Raw genomic sequence first — 12,875 nt, forward strand, 5'->3', positions numbered from 1 at the left:
TTAGTTTGCTACCTCTTTTCCACGATTAAACAAGTTTTTTGCAACAGAATCCCAATAAAAAATGACCAAGATGTCGTCCTTTAGGATCTTTCAACAGCTCTCAGCAGAACTGGTCTTTATGTAAATCACCCAGGATTTACTGCAGGCGTTTCCGCTTTGTTGTGCTGTACACTTTGCTGGCTATGTTAGGAAAATCTGACTAAATAGCACAGATCATCAGAACACTAGTGAAGAGGAACTGTTCCTGACCGTCCTGATTTGGAGCAAGAACATTGTTGCATCAGAAACTGCCAGCAGACTTCCAAGCCAAAGTTGACAGTTTCCGTATGTTCGTTGAAAAGCCCACAACTGAACACAACATGTCATCAGAACCTTTCAACAACATGGACAAGATCCTCCTCATGTTAGACAACTTCAAAAAGGATTTGACAAAGGATTTGCCAGAGTGACTGGCAAATCCTTGTCTCTGTTCATGATACATTTTTTGGCTTATACGAGTTATAGTTTGAAAAATTTGGTCAATACGGACCTCTTGACATGGGAAGAGTTTACATGGGTTAGTCAGTAAAACATAATGTTAACTCAAAGGTAACCAAATGCACACAATTGAGACAGTAGGAGCAAGATATATGATTATATCTCCCATGAGAACATTGGAACTCAGGGTACGGTAGGTAATCAGCAACAAAGAGGAGATTACCTGTCGCTCTCATCCCATGATATACAGGTTTGGTTGGTAGTGCCCTACAAATGAGGAACAGAGAAACAGAATCATCACAATGAATTTAAGACCAACTGGGCATGCACTCTGACATCTGAAAGGACTTTAGAACAGACATGAAATTTTTTACTGACGTTGTGTAGGTGGGAAAACTCGACCACAACAGGTGTAGAGAGGGAAGCAGGGAGGGGCTTGATTGTCACTGACAAAAGCTTAGAGTTGAGGATAGTGTTGTTTCTGCAAAACAAACAAACAAACAAACAAAAAAAAACAATAAACACCACAATAACATGAAATATCCAATTAAAAGTGCACTAATAACTTATACACTAATGGTCACCGAACTTGTTCTTGTTGCTAACTGATGAGTTTTCCTCCTGGTTTCTAAAACACCAAAGCAGCTATATATAATCAACCAGATTATAATTGAGAATCAAAAATAAAAATCAATGTTTTTATTGCTGGTAGTGACAAATAATGTTTGGGTTATAGTAGGTAAATGTTTATTTTTTAAAATAATAACATTACTTTTTACTTCCTGATGGTAATAAATGCTTTTGTAGTACATGACTTCAGGGTCTGGTTTTGAAAAGATTGATGGAGCTTTCTAGTTTTTAGTCATGTTTCCAGACATTACAAAATCAGGCTTGTTTTGGATTTTTATCACAATCACAACAATCACACTAAAGCGATGCTATCTAATATGGAGAGATTATATGAAAAATAATATTTATATATTACATTCAGAACATATTGAAAGAAAAATTATATTCTGAGGTGGGTCAATGAGTTATTGACCCACAGACTTTGAACTGTGAAATAATATGCTACACAAATAAACTTAACTTGAGTTGAAACTTGATCCAACAGGCTGTTAAACCTCCAGTGGAAAGTTCAAATGTTTTAGGAAAAGTAATTTTCTTCTCCCCAAATCTGAATTGCATTTCTTTGCAAAAGCTTTTATGAATTTTAGTGCATTTGTTGTTAGGTTATTTGCTCTTTACTTAGTATGCATTGCAGTGTCTGCCTTCATATGAACTATCAATCATGTTGCAAAAGACTATGTGGGGAAAATGAATTGCTACTGGACGCATAAAAAACAAAATAACCAAACATGGTCAACAGCCCGTAGTTGTTTCCTGCTCACTCACATCATCATGGTGTCCTCTCCCCACAATCAAACTCTCAGCTCTTAGAAGCACAATCAGTCAACTTAAACATTTGTGTCATCTAGTTTCTTGCTTCAGACTCATGTCATTTTCCCTGAGAGTTACATTAAATGCAGAACAGGAAAGAGGTTAGGAATGAAAATGCAAAAGTAAAGATGAGAAATATAGAATGAGGCAGAGGACTGAAAAAATGACAGAAATCCAAAGTTTAGCAAGAGTTACAGTGGAGGGGGTGAACTTGTGTTTGTCTCATTTTCCTGCTGCATATGTTACCAGTATATTATATGCTTTCAGCACATTATCATAATGGACATCTATTTCCAAGTGTCAGCACAGCTGTATGTAGCTGGTTGGACTCAGAAACTCATTTACATGTATTTATGTTCATTAACTTAGAAATATCTTCCCGTCACATTTCAAGCTACTTGACTTTACCACAATGTAAAAAAAAAATAAAAAATGTGACCAGTAGATTTTCATGCTACGTTTAATTTAGTCACCATTTTGTTAATCCAAAATTGAAATTGCCCACATTTTTACATTAAATCTCAAAGACATTGAAATAAAGTAGAAAAAAATAAAAACATATTAAAGTCTTAGTTGAAAATTTCTTCAAATTTCTACAATGAATTTACCCTTTTTTATTTTTACAGATTTCTTTTGCAGTGCAGTAACAGAATTTTCTATTATAAAATATAACCTAAAGCTTTCTGTATCCAAATCATTGTTTCCAAATAGCTGAAACTCATCCAGGTAAGTTCAAAGTACTTTTCAACAAATCCTAAAATTATTCCAGTGTTGAAAATGTCACAGTGGTTCATGTGAACACCATTCTTCATCCTTAGAAGCAGCATCATATTTTCATAAGATGATTAATTGCGTACACGTCCATCCCCTTTAGTCTTACCTTTGCAGAGACAAAATGCTGCCCAGGTTCCTGTAGAGAACAACGCCGGTTACGAAGGTCGAGTCATCGTCTGCTTCTGTGTTTGGGAGGAGCAGAAGTGAGGACATGGTGAGCTGGCAGGTCAAAGTCATGAAAAGACTGCTGATGCATTCTGAATGGCTGAGTGTGTAGGAGAGAGCAGGTCAGCCATGCTGCCTCTGCGCCTACAGCCAAACAACACCATACCTCACACCTGAGACACACGTGTCAAGGACACCTAAATAGATTTCATCATTTTCATAGATTAGTAAATGAATAGGCATGTTCAAGAATCATTGTTTGGTTTCATGTTCTTTTCCAAATGTGGCTACTTGTGATGACTTTCATGAAGAAGGGACTGTCAGAGAGCAGGATGGCTGCTGAGATTTAGCTTTTAGCATCAACAGAGCTACACTGCATGTATAAACTGAGTTAACGTCAGAATGTTCAGGAAATTAATTAGAAAATGTTCTGGAACATGCATCAAATACTGTTACAGCTGAGTGTTTTAGGGACTTAACCATTTCCAACCTAAAAAACTAACACTGCTGTGCTATAGATAGCTGATTTAAATTAGAACTTCTGACACTTTTTTAAACTCACTAAATAAGATGTCGATCTGTCCACCGTCCATGAGGTACCGTACTTTTAGACTTTTCTGTGTGTGCAAAATGCATCTCCAATGGTGTGTTATCTAATGGTTGCAATGCCAAATCCATTGTTTCCATACAAAACTCTCAGGCTGTACATAATCTTGTACACCAAACGCTTGTTTAGGTTTTGGCAGTGAAATATATATAATTTTTTGTCTTAACAATTTTGCAACTTTTTATAAGTCATAAAAGATATATTTTTTTTAAATTCACACATGGCAGAAACTCTTAACACACACATTATGTTCATCCTATCATTATATGATTCAGCATATTCATAATTGTCATAATTACTAAGTTTTGTATTCTTAGTGCTTGGATTTGATCACATTTTGTTGGCTTCTGTTTCTCCATTTATTGTTTTAAAATTGAAAACAGGTTCTCAGTGGAGTAAAGATCCTGACCACAGGTTCAAAAACTTTAGTGATTTTGGAGCCAGTTTGTTCTAACTATTCCCCTGATTCATGCTGCTCCATCATACTGGAAAAAAACAGAGACTATCATCAAACTAAACTTAGATCAATGGTTCTTAACCTTTTTTGAGGTACCGAAATCCCAAGTTTCATATGCGTATTCACTGAACCCTTCTTATCCCCCCCCCCGCGCCGACACACAAAATACTTTGCAGTATTCTGATTTAGTAATGTAATTATATTAGCTGCATTAACACCCCCACGCTACTAGAGGCAGTACCAACCCCGAAAAGATGCGACTATGGAGCAGATTTAGAAGTACACCAAAAGCTACAGAATTTGGTAAAAACGGTGAGTTTTGCTGAAGTAATTAAAGACACAAGTTCAAATCCATGCTGAGAGTGGAACTCCTTCAATCAGTGCTCCTTCGCAGCTCTGATTGTCTCAGCAATGTAACGTGATCCTCTGCAGCAAGTGATGGCAAAGTAGGGAGAGTCATCACGACTTTACACAAGTGTGTCTTTACCTCCGCAGCAGAGGCTCCACCGAACCCCTGAGACCGACTCACCGAACCCCAGGGGTTCTATCAAACCCAGGTTAAGAACCACTGACTTAGATGATAAGAGGAAGTCGCTTATAGAAAATTCTAATGTTATGCCACCATTTAGGAGCCAGTCCACTTCTTTAAAATGTCACTGTGTTGTTATATTCACTACAAAATAATTCAATCTTTCGGCAAGATTTTATAATTTTTGTTTTAAGGTTCTGACTTCCAAAGAGACAAATGGCCAGCCTCAGAGTAACTGCCCTGGCAGGATAGAGTCCTCCCTAGGAGCTCAGGCTGCTGGAGGAGACAAAGCTGAGAGAACAGACATGACCCAGAGCAGAAGCCCAGGCTGGTTCCAACAAAGTAAACAGCATCCAACCTGACCGGAGGATGTCCTCTTCCTGTTCTGATGAGGAGGTTTTCAGGCATCAGGTTGTACCTGATCTGCAGGTCCTTCTCTCTTTGAACCGTTTCTCTAAATTTTTTCAAACTTTACCTTATGACAAGTATTTAGAAAATCCTAATTATTTCCAAAAAAACTCAATGTTCAGAGAAAGACTCATCAGTCAAATCTATTTTTCATTAAAGGGTTCTGATGTCCATCTCCAGCAGTCATTGGGTGGTCTACCACAGGGCAGCACAGATGTCCTGTAAAGCAGAACTGTTGTCTGATCGACACACTCATACCTAAAGGACCACTTTAGATAACTCAGTTACCTAGTGGTGACAGGATGTTGGAGTACCCTGAGAGAAACCATGCATGCACAGGGAGAATAGTTCTACCAACTGTGCCACTGTGCAGCATAAGAGCTTGAACTTCCTGCAGGACTTTCTGGAAAGAACTGGCCATCTTCTTGTCTAAGGCAGCTGTTCTACTGCCTCACTGTAGATGCAGATGTGTCACACCCAACTGAGGCTGAGCAAGTTCTCCGGAATTGATACCAGGTTCTCCAGAGCTCTCCTTTGCAGTAGAAGATTCTAAAACATTTTTCACTTCAGTTATGCCTCCCAAATTGAATTTTTTGATGATCCAAAAGATATTCCAGCTGTAGGTTTGTTGTATGTATTTAGATGCAAGGAAAGGATGTTGAATCCCAGTCTGTGACTTCAATTGTCAGAGAGATTTCAGTGTCTGTTCTTAAAGTACCAAAGGCAAAAACACAATGAAATGGGCTTTGAGAAAAAAACTTTCACACAAACAGGATATATGTGACTGCTCTCCACAACAATCCAAAAACAATGTGTACTCACATTTTAAGTGAGTACACACTCACTTAAAATGAGTGTGTACTCACACTCATTTTAGAACCAGTCCAAACACTGGTTCTGTTTGCACCATTCTTTGACTTACCAAAACAAAACCTATTCAGAAAACTCCTCCAGAGGTCTCTGGACACTGTGTAGTTTAGAGGCCCACACTGATATGAGCTGCTACTAAACATGGCTTTAGCTTTCATAAATTTTCCCATTTCAGAGCAGCATGAAAGGAGATTTATCAAAACTTGACAACTGGACTCAACAGTAGCACTGGGCTGAAACGAGACCCAAACCGTAGGAAAACACGCCTCCATCTGTCGGGCCATCTGAAGACATCCAACTCTTCTGCTCCAGTACAGCCTGGAAGCGCACAGCAGTGTGCCAGGCAGTATGCAGAGACAGTGCCTCCCAGGCAACAACTGAGCTCCCATGGGCATCACAGGGGAACCAAGCAAGATGTGTGGGAGTGTGAGGGGGATGAAGTATTATGTGTCCTGCTCATGCACTCTCTGGCCACACCAATGCAATGTGCTCAGCCAGATCGAGTGTGCCCAACAACAACTAGTCTGGAGGGATTCTAACCAATTGGTTCAGAAAGGAAAGACCAAAGGAAAGAACAAAATATACATTTGCTTATTCAGAGCAAGCAAAAAGCATATGGAATCAACTCTGAAATAAAAAGATCTATACCAGTATGCACCAATTCTTTGTAGATTTATAACAAAACTTTAGGTAAGTGAAGAAATTATTTCTAAAGCAACAATGCATGTTATATATTATTTATATATGTATATGCATATAAAAATATACATGTACATATATATTTATGTTAGTATGATAAAATGGGCTTTCACTTTACACACAGAGTGCCAAAATACATTTTATTAAGAAATTAAGTGAGATTTTTGTTTTATTTATATTAGGTTAGAAAGTGTAATATTTAGATATGTTTCTTATCATTTAAACAGATAAATAAATTGTGAGACTCCAGTTACCATCAAGCAACAGATGATTAGAACTTCATGGGTTTTTTGGGGGGGGGGGTTTAAATACAGTTTTGCAAAGTAACATACTTTGCTACATTAATGGAGGTCCATCACCATTTTGTGAGATTCCTTTTAAACATCCCAAAATAAGATACCAAAGCCGTTTCATCAATGTGAACAAGTGAAAATCGTATCCTTGATGTGCTGGCTGATGGTGGAATATTACTGCTTGGGAGACACTTTCCTCAGTCAGCGAGGAAATTACCTTTAATTGCACCTGATTGGATCCCCTTGACTCTTGATTAGGAATGACTGGCTCATTAGTATCCTGCTTGTTTTAAAGAGCCTCAACACTCACTGATAAACACCCAAAAGTGCTCTTTAGCACAAGGAACGGCACGGGTCAGCAGATGGGAAACAAACTGCCGGTTTGTCAACATAGAAAGCTTAGGTCTTACCAAAACACACTTGTTTTTCAAGAAAGTTGTAAAAATTGAAAACTGCATGCAGAAAGATCCAGTCAATTAAAAACAATATTTTCCGGGGGAGTAATAATTCTTCACATATATTATTGACTCTGAGAGGTACAACTGGTGTCAGTAACTGGATGTTAGATAGTTTTATGGATACATTTAAAATGACCGCCTTTGGGGTGTAGCGCAGGAAAGTAATTAAAGTTGCTAAGGGTCTAGTTACTTTCCACTGAAAGAGTCATTTCACAATCAGTTGTTCTGGAGCACTCAATGCAAACCATCAGTGGTCAGTTTTCTGCATGGTTTTAATTTTTCCCTGTTTTAACATGCCACATTTAAATGGAGAAAATCCACCTTATCCTGCAGGATTAGTGGGTTAATGAATTGACACACTAACTTCACAATCTTCTGTGACCAGCGACAGGAAAGTTATTTTGAAAAAGTAACTTGATATCTGATTACCGATTACTCCTGGACAAAGTAACTTAGTTACTTTACAGATAGTTTCATATTAAAAGTAACAGTCCTGGTCGCCTCAACCTAAACATGAGAATCAGGGTGAGTCAGTAGTGTTTAAGGCCAGCTTCTTGTACTCAGCTTCACTTACTGATTTTTGTACCTAAGTTCAGCTTTTTTCTGTTTGGGTGGTGGTTGTGTGGGAGAGCATGCCGTGCATGTTTTGTCACAGCTTTCTGCTTTACACCACCTGTTAGACTTGCTTTGTCAGTTTGACTCAAATGTCTTTTTCAAATTCAATGTTGAACTTTTGTAGCCAGATAACTTGGAAAATTGACCTAATACTACAAAACCTGACAATAGAGAAATATTTACAAATGACAGGAAAAAAAAGTCACAATAAATATAAATTCACATTAGTTGACATAAGCCTAAGAATGTATGTACAGTACAAAAATAATTGAAAAGTTATTATTTTTCCTGTTGTAATGTTTGTCTCATCTTATTCAAGCAGACTGTGATCTGTACATCAGCAATAGCTCGTAAGCTTATTCTGGGATTGATGGATAGAGGCTCCATCTTCCTCGAGCGGGCTTTGACACTCTGTCCTTTTTGCATTAAATTGCTGCATGAGTGAAGTTCTGAAATCTCTTGTTATTCTGTCTCCCCTTCTTTCAGAACTTTGTCACAGAACAGAGGGAACAACATACCTTGATGCTGTCATTTTTAGCAGACACCAACGCAAAATAATGCTTTTATTTCCAACATGCTTCTCTTTCCTCCCTCCATTGTTTACGTTTGTGTTGCTGCATGATATTACACATGAGATGTTTCTCAAGAGGAAAGCAAAAATGTATGTTTTTACTATGTAAAATGACAAAAATAGTAAAGTGTTAGATTATATTTTACAGAAAAAATGGGTCTTATTAGAGTAAGGCATTGATGACATCACTGATCATAATATAACCCTGGTTCTCTTGTTTTCGGAATCTCTTAGCATCATAATTTATCCTCAGATTAGAGGTCAGGACCAGGAAAGCACTGCTTCTCATCCAATGAATGTCCTGAGAAAATAGAATTGACAATTTAGACTCAGGTGTTCCAATTATTTTAAATGTGCTCAGGTGTATACAATCTGTATACAATCCAGCAGCTGGGGAAGCAGACTGCTCCTAAAAGAATGGGCTGTTTTCAGGAGCTGAATGATGTCCAGTGTAGTAACATGGCAGAATGCCTGTGTAATAAAGCAGTTTATTACATTTCCCGGAGTTTAGTGTTGAGGGACATAATTGTACTCCATAAAGTCCTGACCTAACCTGATCAGACACCCTAATTCTAAATTACAGCAAATAATGACAGCCAGACTTCTTGCCCCACATCAGTGTCTGACCTCTAACATCCTATTCAGGAAAAAGGTCAGAAATCCCCAGAAACAGACTTGTAAACCTTGTGGAATGTGTTCCAAGAAGAGTTGAAGCTGTAAGCATTTTAAAAAGGTTGTAAAATTATGTGTTATATGCTTTTACTGAATATTCTGAAGTTTTTGTGTCTTGAAGCTGAAGATTGACCTTAATTCTATTTCTCAATTAAAGTTCTCCTCAAGGAATATGACCACATCATGCATTGTATTGTCCAAAGTGCTCCACATTGAGCCTGTACATGCGTGGTCACACTCACTGCTCTTGTATAATATAAAAGAGAAATGAGTGAGATTAATTAACTACAAGAAGATAACAGATATTGAATATTAATCTGCACTTTTGGGATTTTTTATTTTTATTTTTTATTTTTGCTGGGGGACCAGCTTTGCTCCTGCCTCCTTGTTGTGATTGGTTGCTTCATCTCAACACTGAGTTGATATCTAGGGGTAGCAGCATCAATTACTGCTACATGTTAGATTAAGTTCAACCAGATCTCTTTAAGAGACGAGCTGAACTGTTGTAGTTCAGGGAGCTGTTGTTGTTGTTTTGCTTATGTAATTTAAACCTTTCCAGAATATTTTTCCCCCAATTTATAAGCTGTGAAGACTTATTCTGGAAAACTTGAAAAAATACAAATGGAGTGTATTCTTGCTGAGATTTCCTCATTAAAACTGAGTATCCATTATGTAACAGACTATCAAATAATAACCCTACACACAAAGAAAACCCAGGATCTAATGAAGGGACATTTTTTGATTAAATCTAAGAGAAGTTTAATCAGTTTGTGTTTATTAACAAACATGTACATGGAATTTTCCTACACATTAAGAGTAACTTTGCTTTAAAGTCATGTTTGGATAATTCCCTTTGTGTGTAAGCAAGAATAAGCTTCTGGATGCTGCTATTTGCATTTCAGTGTCATCAGATTGTGAAGGCATGCAGGCAGGCTTTGTATTAATATCTTAAAAAAGTCATTTTTTGAAAACAACAAGCCTTTTTTGCAGCTGCTGAACAGCAGGTGACGTAGAATCCGTCCATTCTTCTGCATGTTTAATGTGCAACATTAAATCTGAGCGTCTCTCTGTGTGTTTATCTAAGTGGGGGGCTTTGCTCTGCAGATTAATAGCTGTAAACACTGTTTTACAAATTATCTAATTGTCACTATGTGTCTGCTTTTCTGTGCTGATAAACACACACAAAGAAACACACAACGTAGCCGTTCTGTTCTCAAATACAGGGTAGACTGTATTTGAGAAAAAACTCTGTTAAACTCTGTTATCAGATTTTGAAGAATGTTTGGAATTGACATTTTTAAGAGCATCTATCAAGCAGCATTTACCTGGCTTTCCAGTGGACAGGATGTTCTTTGGGATGCTGACTCGGTCCTCAGAGTTCCGAGCCCAGTCCACCATTCCTCTCCAGCCCTTCATAGGGAAGTTGAAGTCAGCCTGATCCATCACAGGACGCTTATGGATGCTTAAAACTGTAATCGACAAAATAATGACTGAAACACTTACATGGATTATCTACTGTATGTGAGCCTTCACAATTTCAACATTTGCTATAAAAAGTAAACACTCGCTCTTTCAACACATTATTAGCATTATTGTTGAACTGAACTGAATCATAACATCTCCTGGGTGCAAGCTGTATTGAGTCTGAGCTTGAGACATAACAGCCTGGTTCTACCCTGTCCACTTCTGGTATTTTGGTGAGAAAGATTAAGTTTTTTTTTTGATAAATGACAAAGGTTTTTTCTTTGTCTTATAGATTTATTATTTATCCTCTAAACGTATTTAGAGGGGACTTCAAGTTTTCATTTTCAGACACTGTAAAAACTTGGGGTAGGCTATATGTCAATGTTGTCAATAGGTCAGAATACACAGCGAAAATAAGCCAAAAATGCAAATATATTTTATGAATAAATAAATAAATAATACATACAAGAGATCTTTATTTGAAAGAAGCTAGTATCCTGACAAACAAGCCTGTTCTGGACAGATCTGATAAGTCACATTCTTCACAACTTGTCTCCTTTCAGGAGAGTGACAGTAAAAACTTTTATGGCAGTGCGGAATATACGTGGAGGAGGAGGAGCATCCTTTACATAGCACGGTTCATGTTTAATGTGTAGGAGGAGTAGAGGTCAGCCAGCCTGAAAAGACGTAGGCGGCAATTTGGCTCCAGACATTGAAGTAAGCATGACTCTTCTGATGCCTCAATCCCACATGTACTCTTCCAATCGAGATCAAGTTTTTATCTGGAGGTCACAGTAACCAGCGGCCTCTGTGAGGATCATTTCATGTTCATGCCTTTTCAAATGAAAAGTTGAACAACTGCAGCCAATGGGTAATACAGGAAAACAGCAGGTAGTTGTAAATTTGGATTCAAAATCTCAAAAAAACAACAACAAAACAACACAATTCCTCACCATTCTGCTTGTATAGCTATTTCCTGTGATAAAAGTAGGAAATATTATAAAAGTGAAATAGTTCTTCTTCCTAAGAAAGAACATATTCCTGAAACAAGAGGAAAATGAAAACCACCATTCTAATCTAAATCAAACAAAACCTTCCTATGAAATCACAGATCAGCCAACATTACAATAGACAGGTCACACATCAGATCACTCCTCTGATCACAAAGCCTTTCCATTTCAACACCAAAGTGTTGTTTTAACACACCTGTTCATTCCATAACACACAAAAAGCAACACTCAGCCTATCACAGTGATCCACTTAAGCCAGTGATCCACTTAAAGAAAACAATTGAGTAAACATTTTATGATGTTTTGATATATTAAAACTCTAATATTTAAACTCATGCTCAGGTTCACTTTGTCTTGAAACTAAAAAATCTTTATAATCAATGTGTTACACATGTAATAGGGTAGGGTTAGGGTTAACCCTAATTGATTAAAATAAATCAATTTATTTTCATAAAAATACAACTTATTTTAGTGAAAATAAATTGATTTATTTTCATTAAAACCACTGCTGTTAGCTCTATCATTGAATTAGTTCTTAACTGCACAATATTGTTTCAAGAATTTTGTTTTAGGTCAGATGATATTTTAATACAGAAGTCTATTTTTAGAGAAAGAAAAGCAACAAAAAGAAGATGCTTTTGATAGATATAATGCGTGAAGATGAAGCTAACCCAGGTTATCGGTGACTTCATACATGTCACGGAACTCTTTCATCCTTAAGCCGATGACATCCACAAAGTCCTCCATGAGACGGAACAGCTCCTTGATGTTGGAGCCCAGCTGAGAAAAACAGACACGAGAGTTGGAAAGAAGGAAAAGATTAGGAATATGAGAAGAATATTCTGAGCTGCTGCTTAAGTGTAAAACACACACAGACAACGTCCCACTGTTGCTTGTTGATTGAGAACCATGCTGCGTCCCACACCAGACTGCAACCAGCTTTAGCTTCACTTGGTACAATTCTTTGCTTTAATAGTTGTATGCTTCCAGTGTTAAACACTTTTGAAACACTGTTCAAAAGAAAAAAACATAAAATTCACCAACAGTTGTTTTGCAGCATCAACCATTTCGATCCTGTCAGTGCTTTCTGTTTTCAGTCAATGTCTCTGATGCTAAAATAGTTTCCATTTACAAAAATATGATTTTGCATATTCTAGTTTGCAAAACTTCATGTGAAACATAAATATCTGCTAAACGCCTGAGCCTTCTTCGTCATTTAACCCTTTCATAGTGGTCACTACAGTGGACAGCTATCTAAAAGCAATTTTCTTGTGCTTCTTGTGCATTTTTATGTTATAAATGCACACAGACCACTGAAGTGGACACTAATGCATCATAAAATACACTATAACTACTGGCCATCAGC

General features: G+C 37.3%; 1 protein-coding gene across 1 annotated transcript in view; it reads right to left on the minus strand.

Annotated features, from left to right (window-relative positions):
* Positions 1–12,875, minus strand: part of LOC106937399 (brain-specific angiogenesis inhibitor 1-like) — a gene marked incomplete at its 5' end in the record, with an annotated part of 85,030 nt that overhangs the window by 44,369 nt on the left and 27,786 nt on the right. The window contains 5 exons of the mRNA XM_015018900.1: positions 701–744; positions 856–958; positions 2,798–2,873; positions 10,361–10,504; positions 12,181–12,289. Coding sequence (XP_014874386.1) covers positions 701–744; positions 856–958; positions 2,798–2,873; positions 10,361–10,504; positions 12,181–12,289 — 476 coding nt within the window. The remainder of the gene's footprint in view (positions 1–700; positions 745–855; positions 959–2,797; positions 2,874–10,360; positions 10,505–12,180; positions 12,290–12,875) is intronic.

This window comes from Poecilia latipinna, unplaced genomic scaffold, assembly GCF_001443285.1.
Source record: "Poecilia latipinna isolate Pla-1442-1.1 unplaced genomic scaffold, P_latipinna-1.0 Scaffold2336, whole genome shotgun sequence".
Classification (NCBI taxonomy): Eukaryota; Metazoa; Chordata; class Actinopteri; order Cyprinodontiformes; family Poeciliidae; genus Poecilia; species Poecilia latipinna.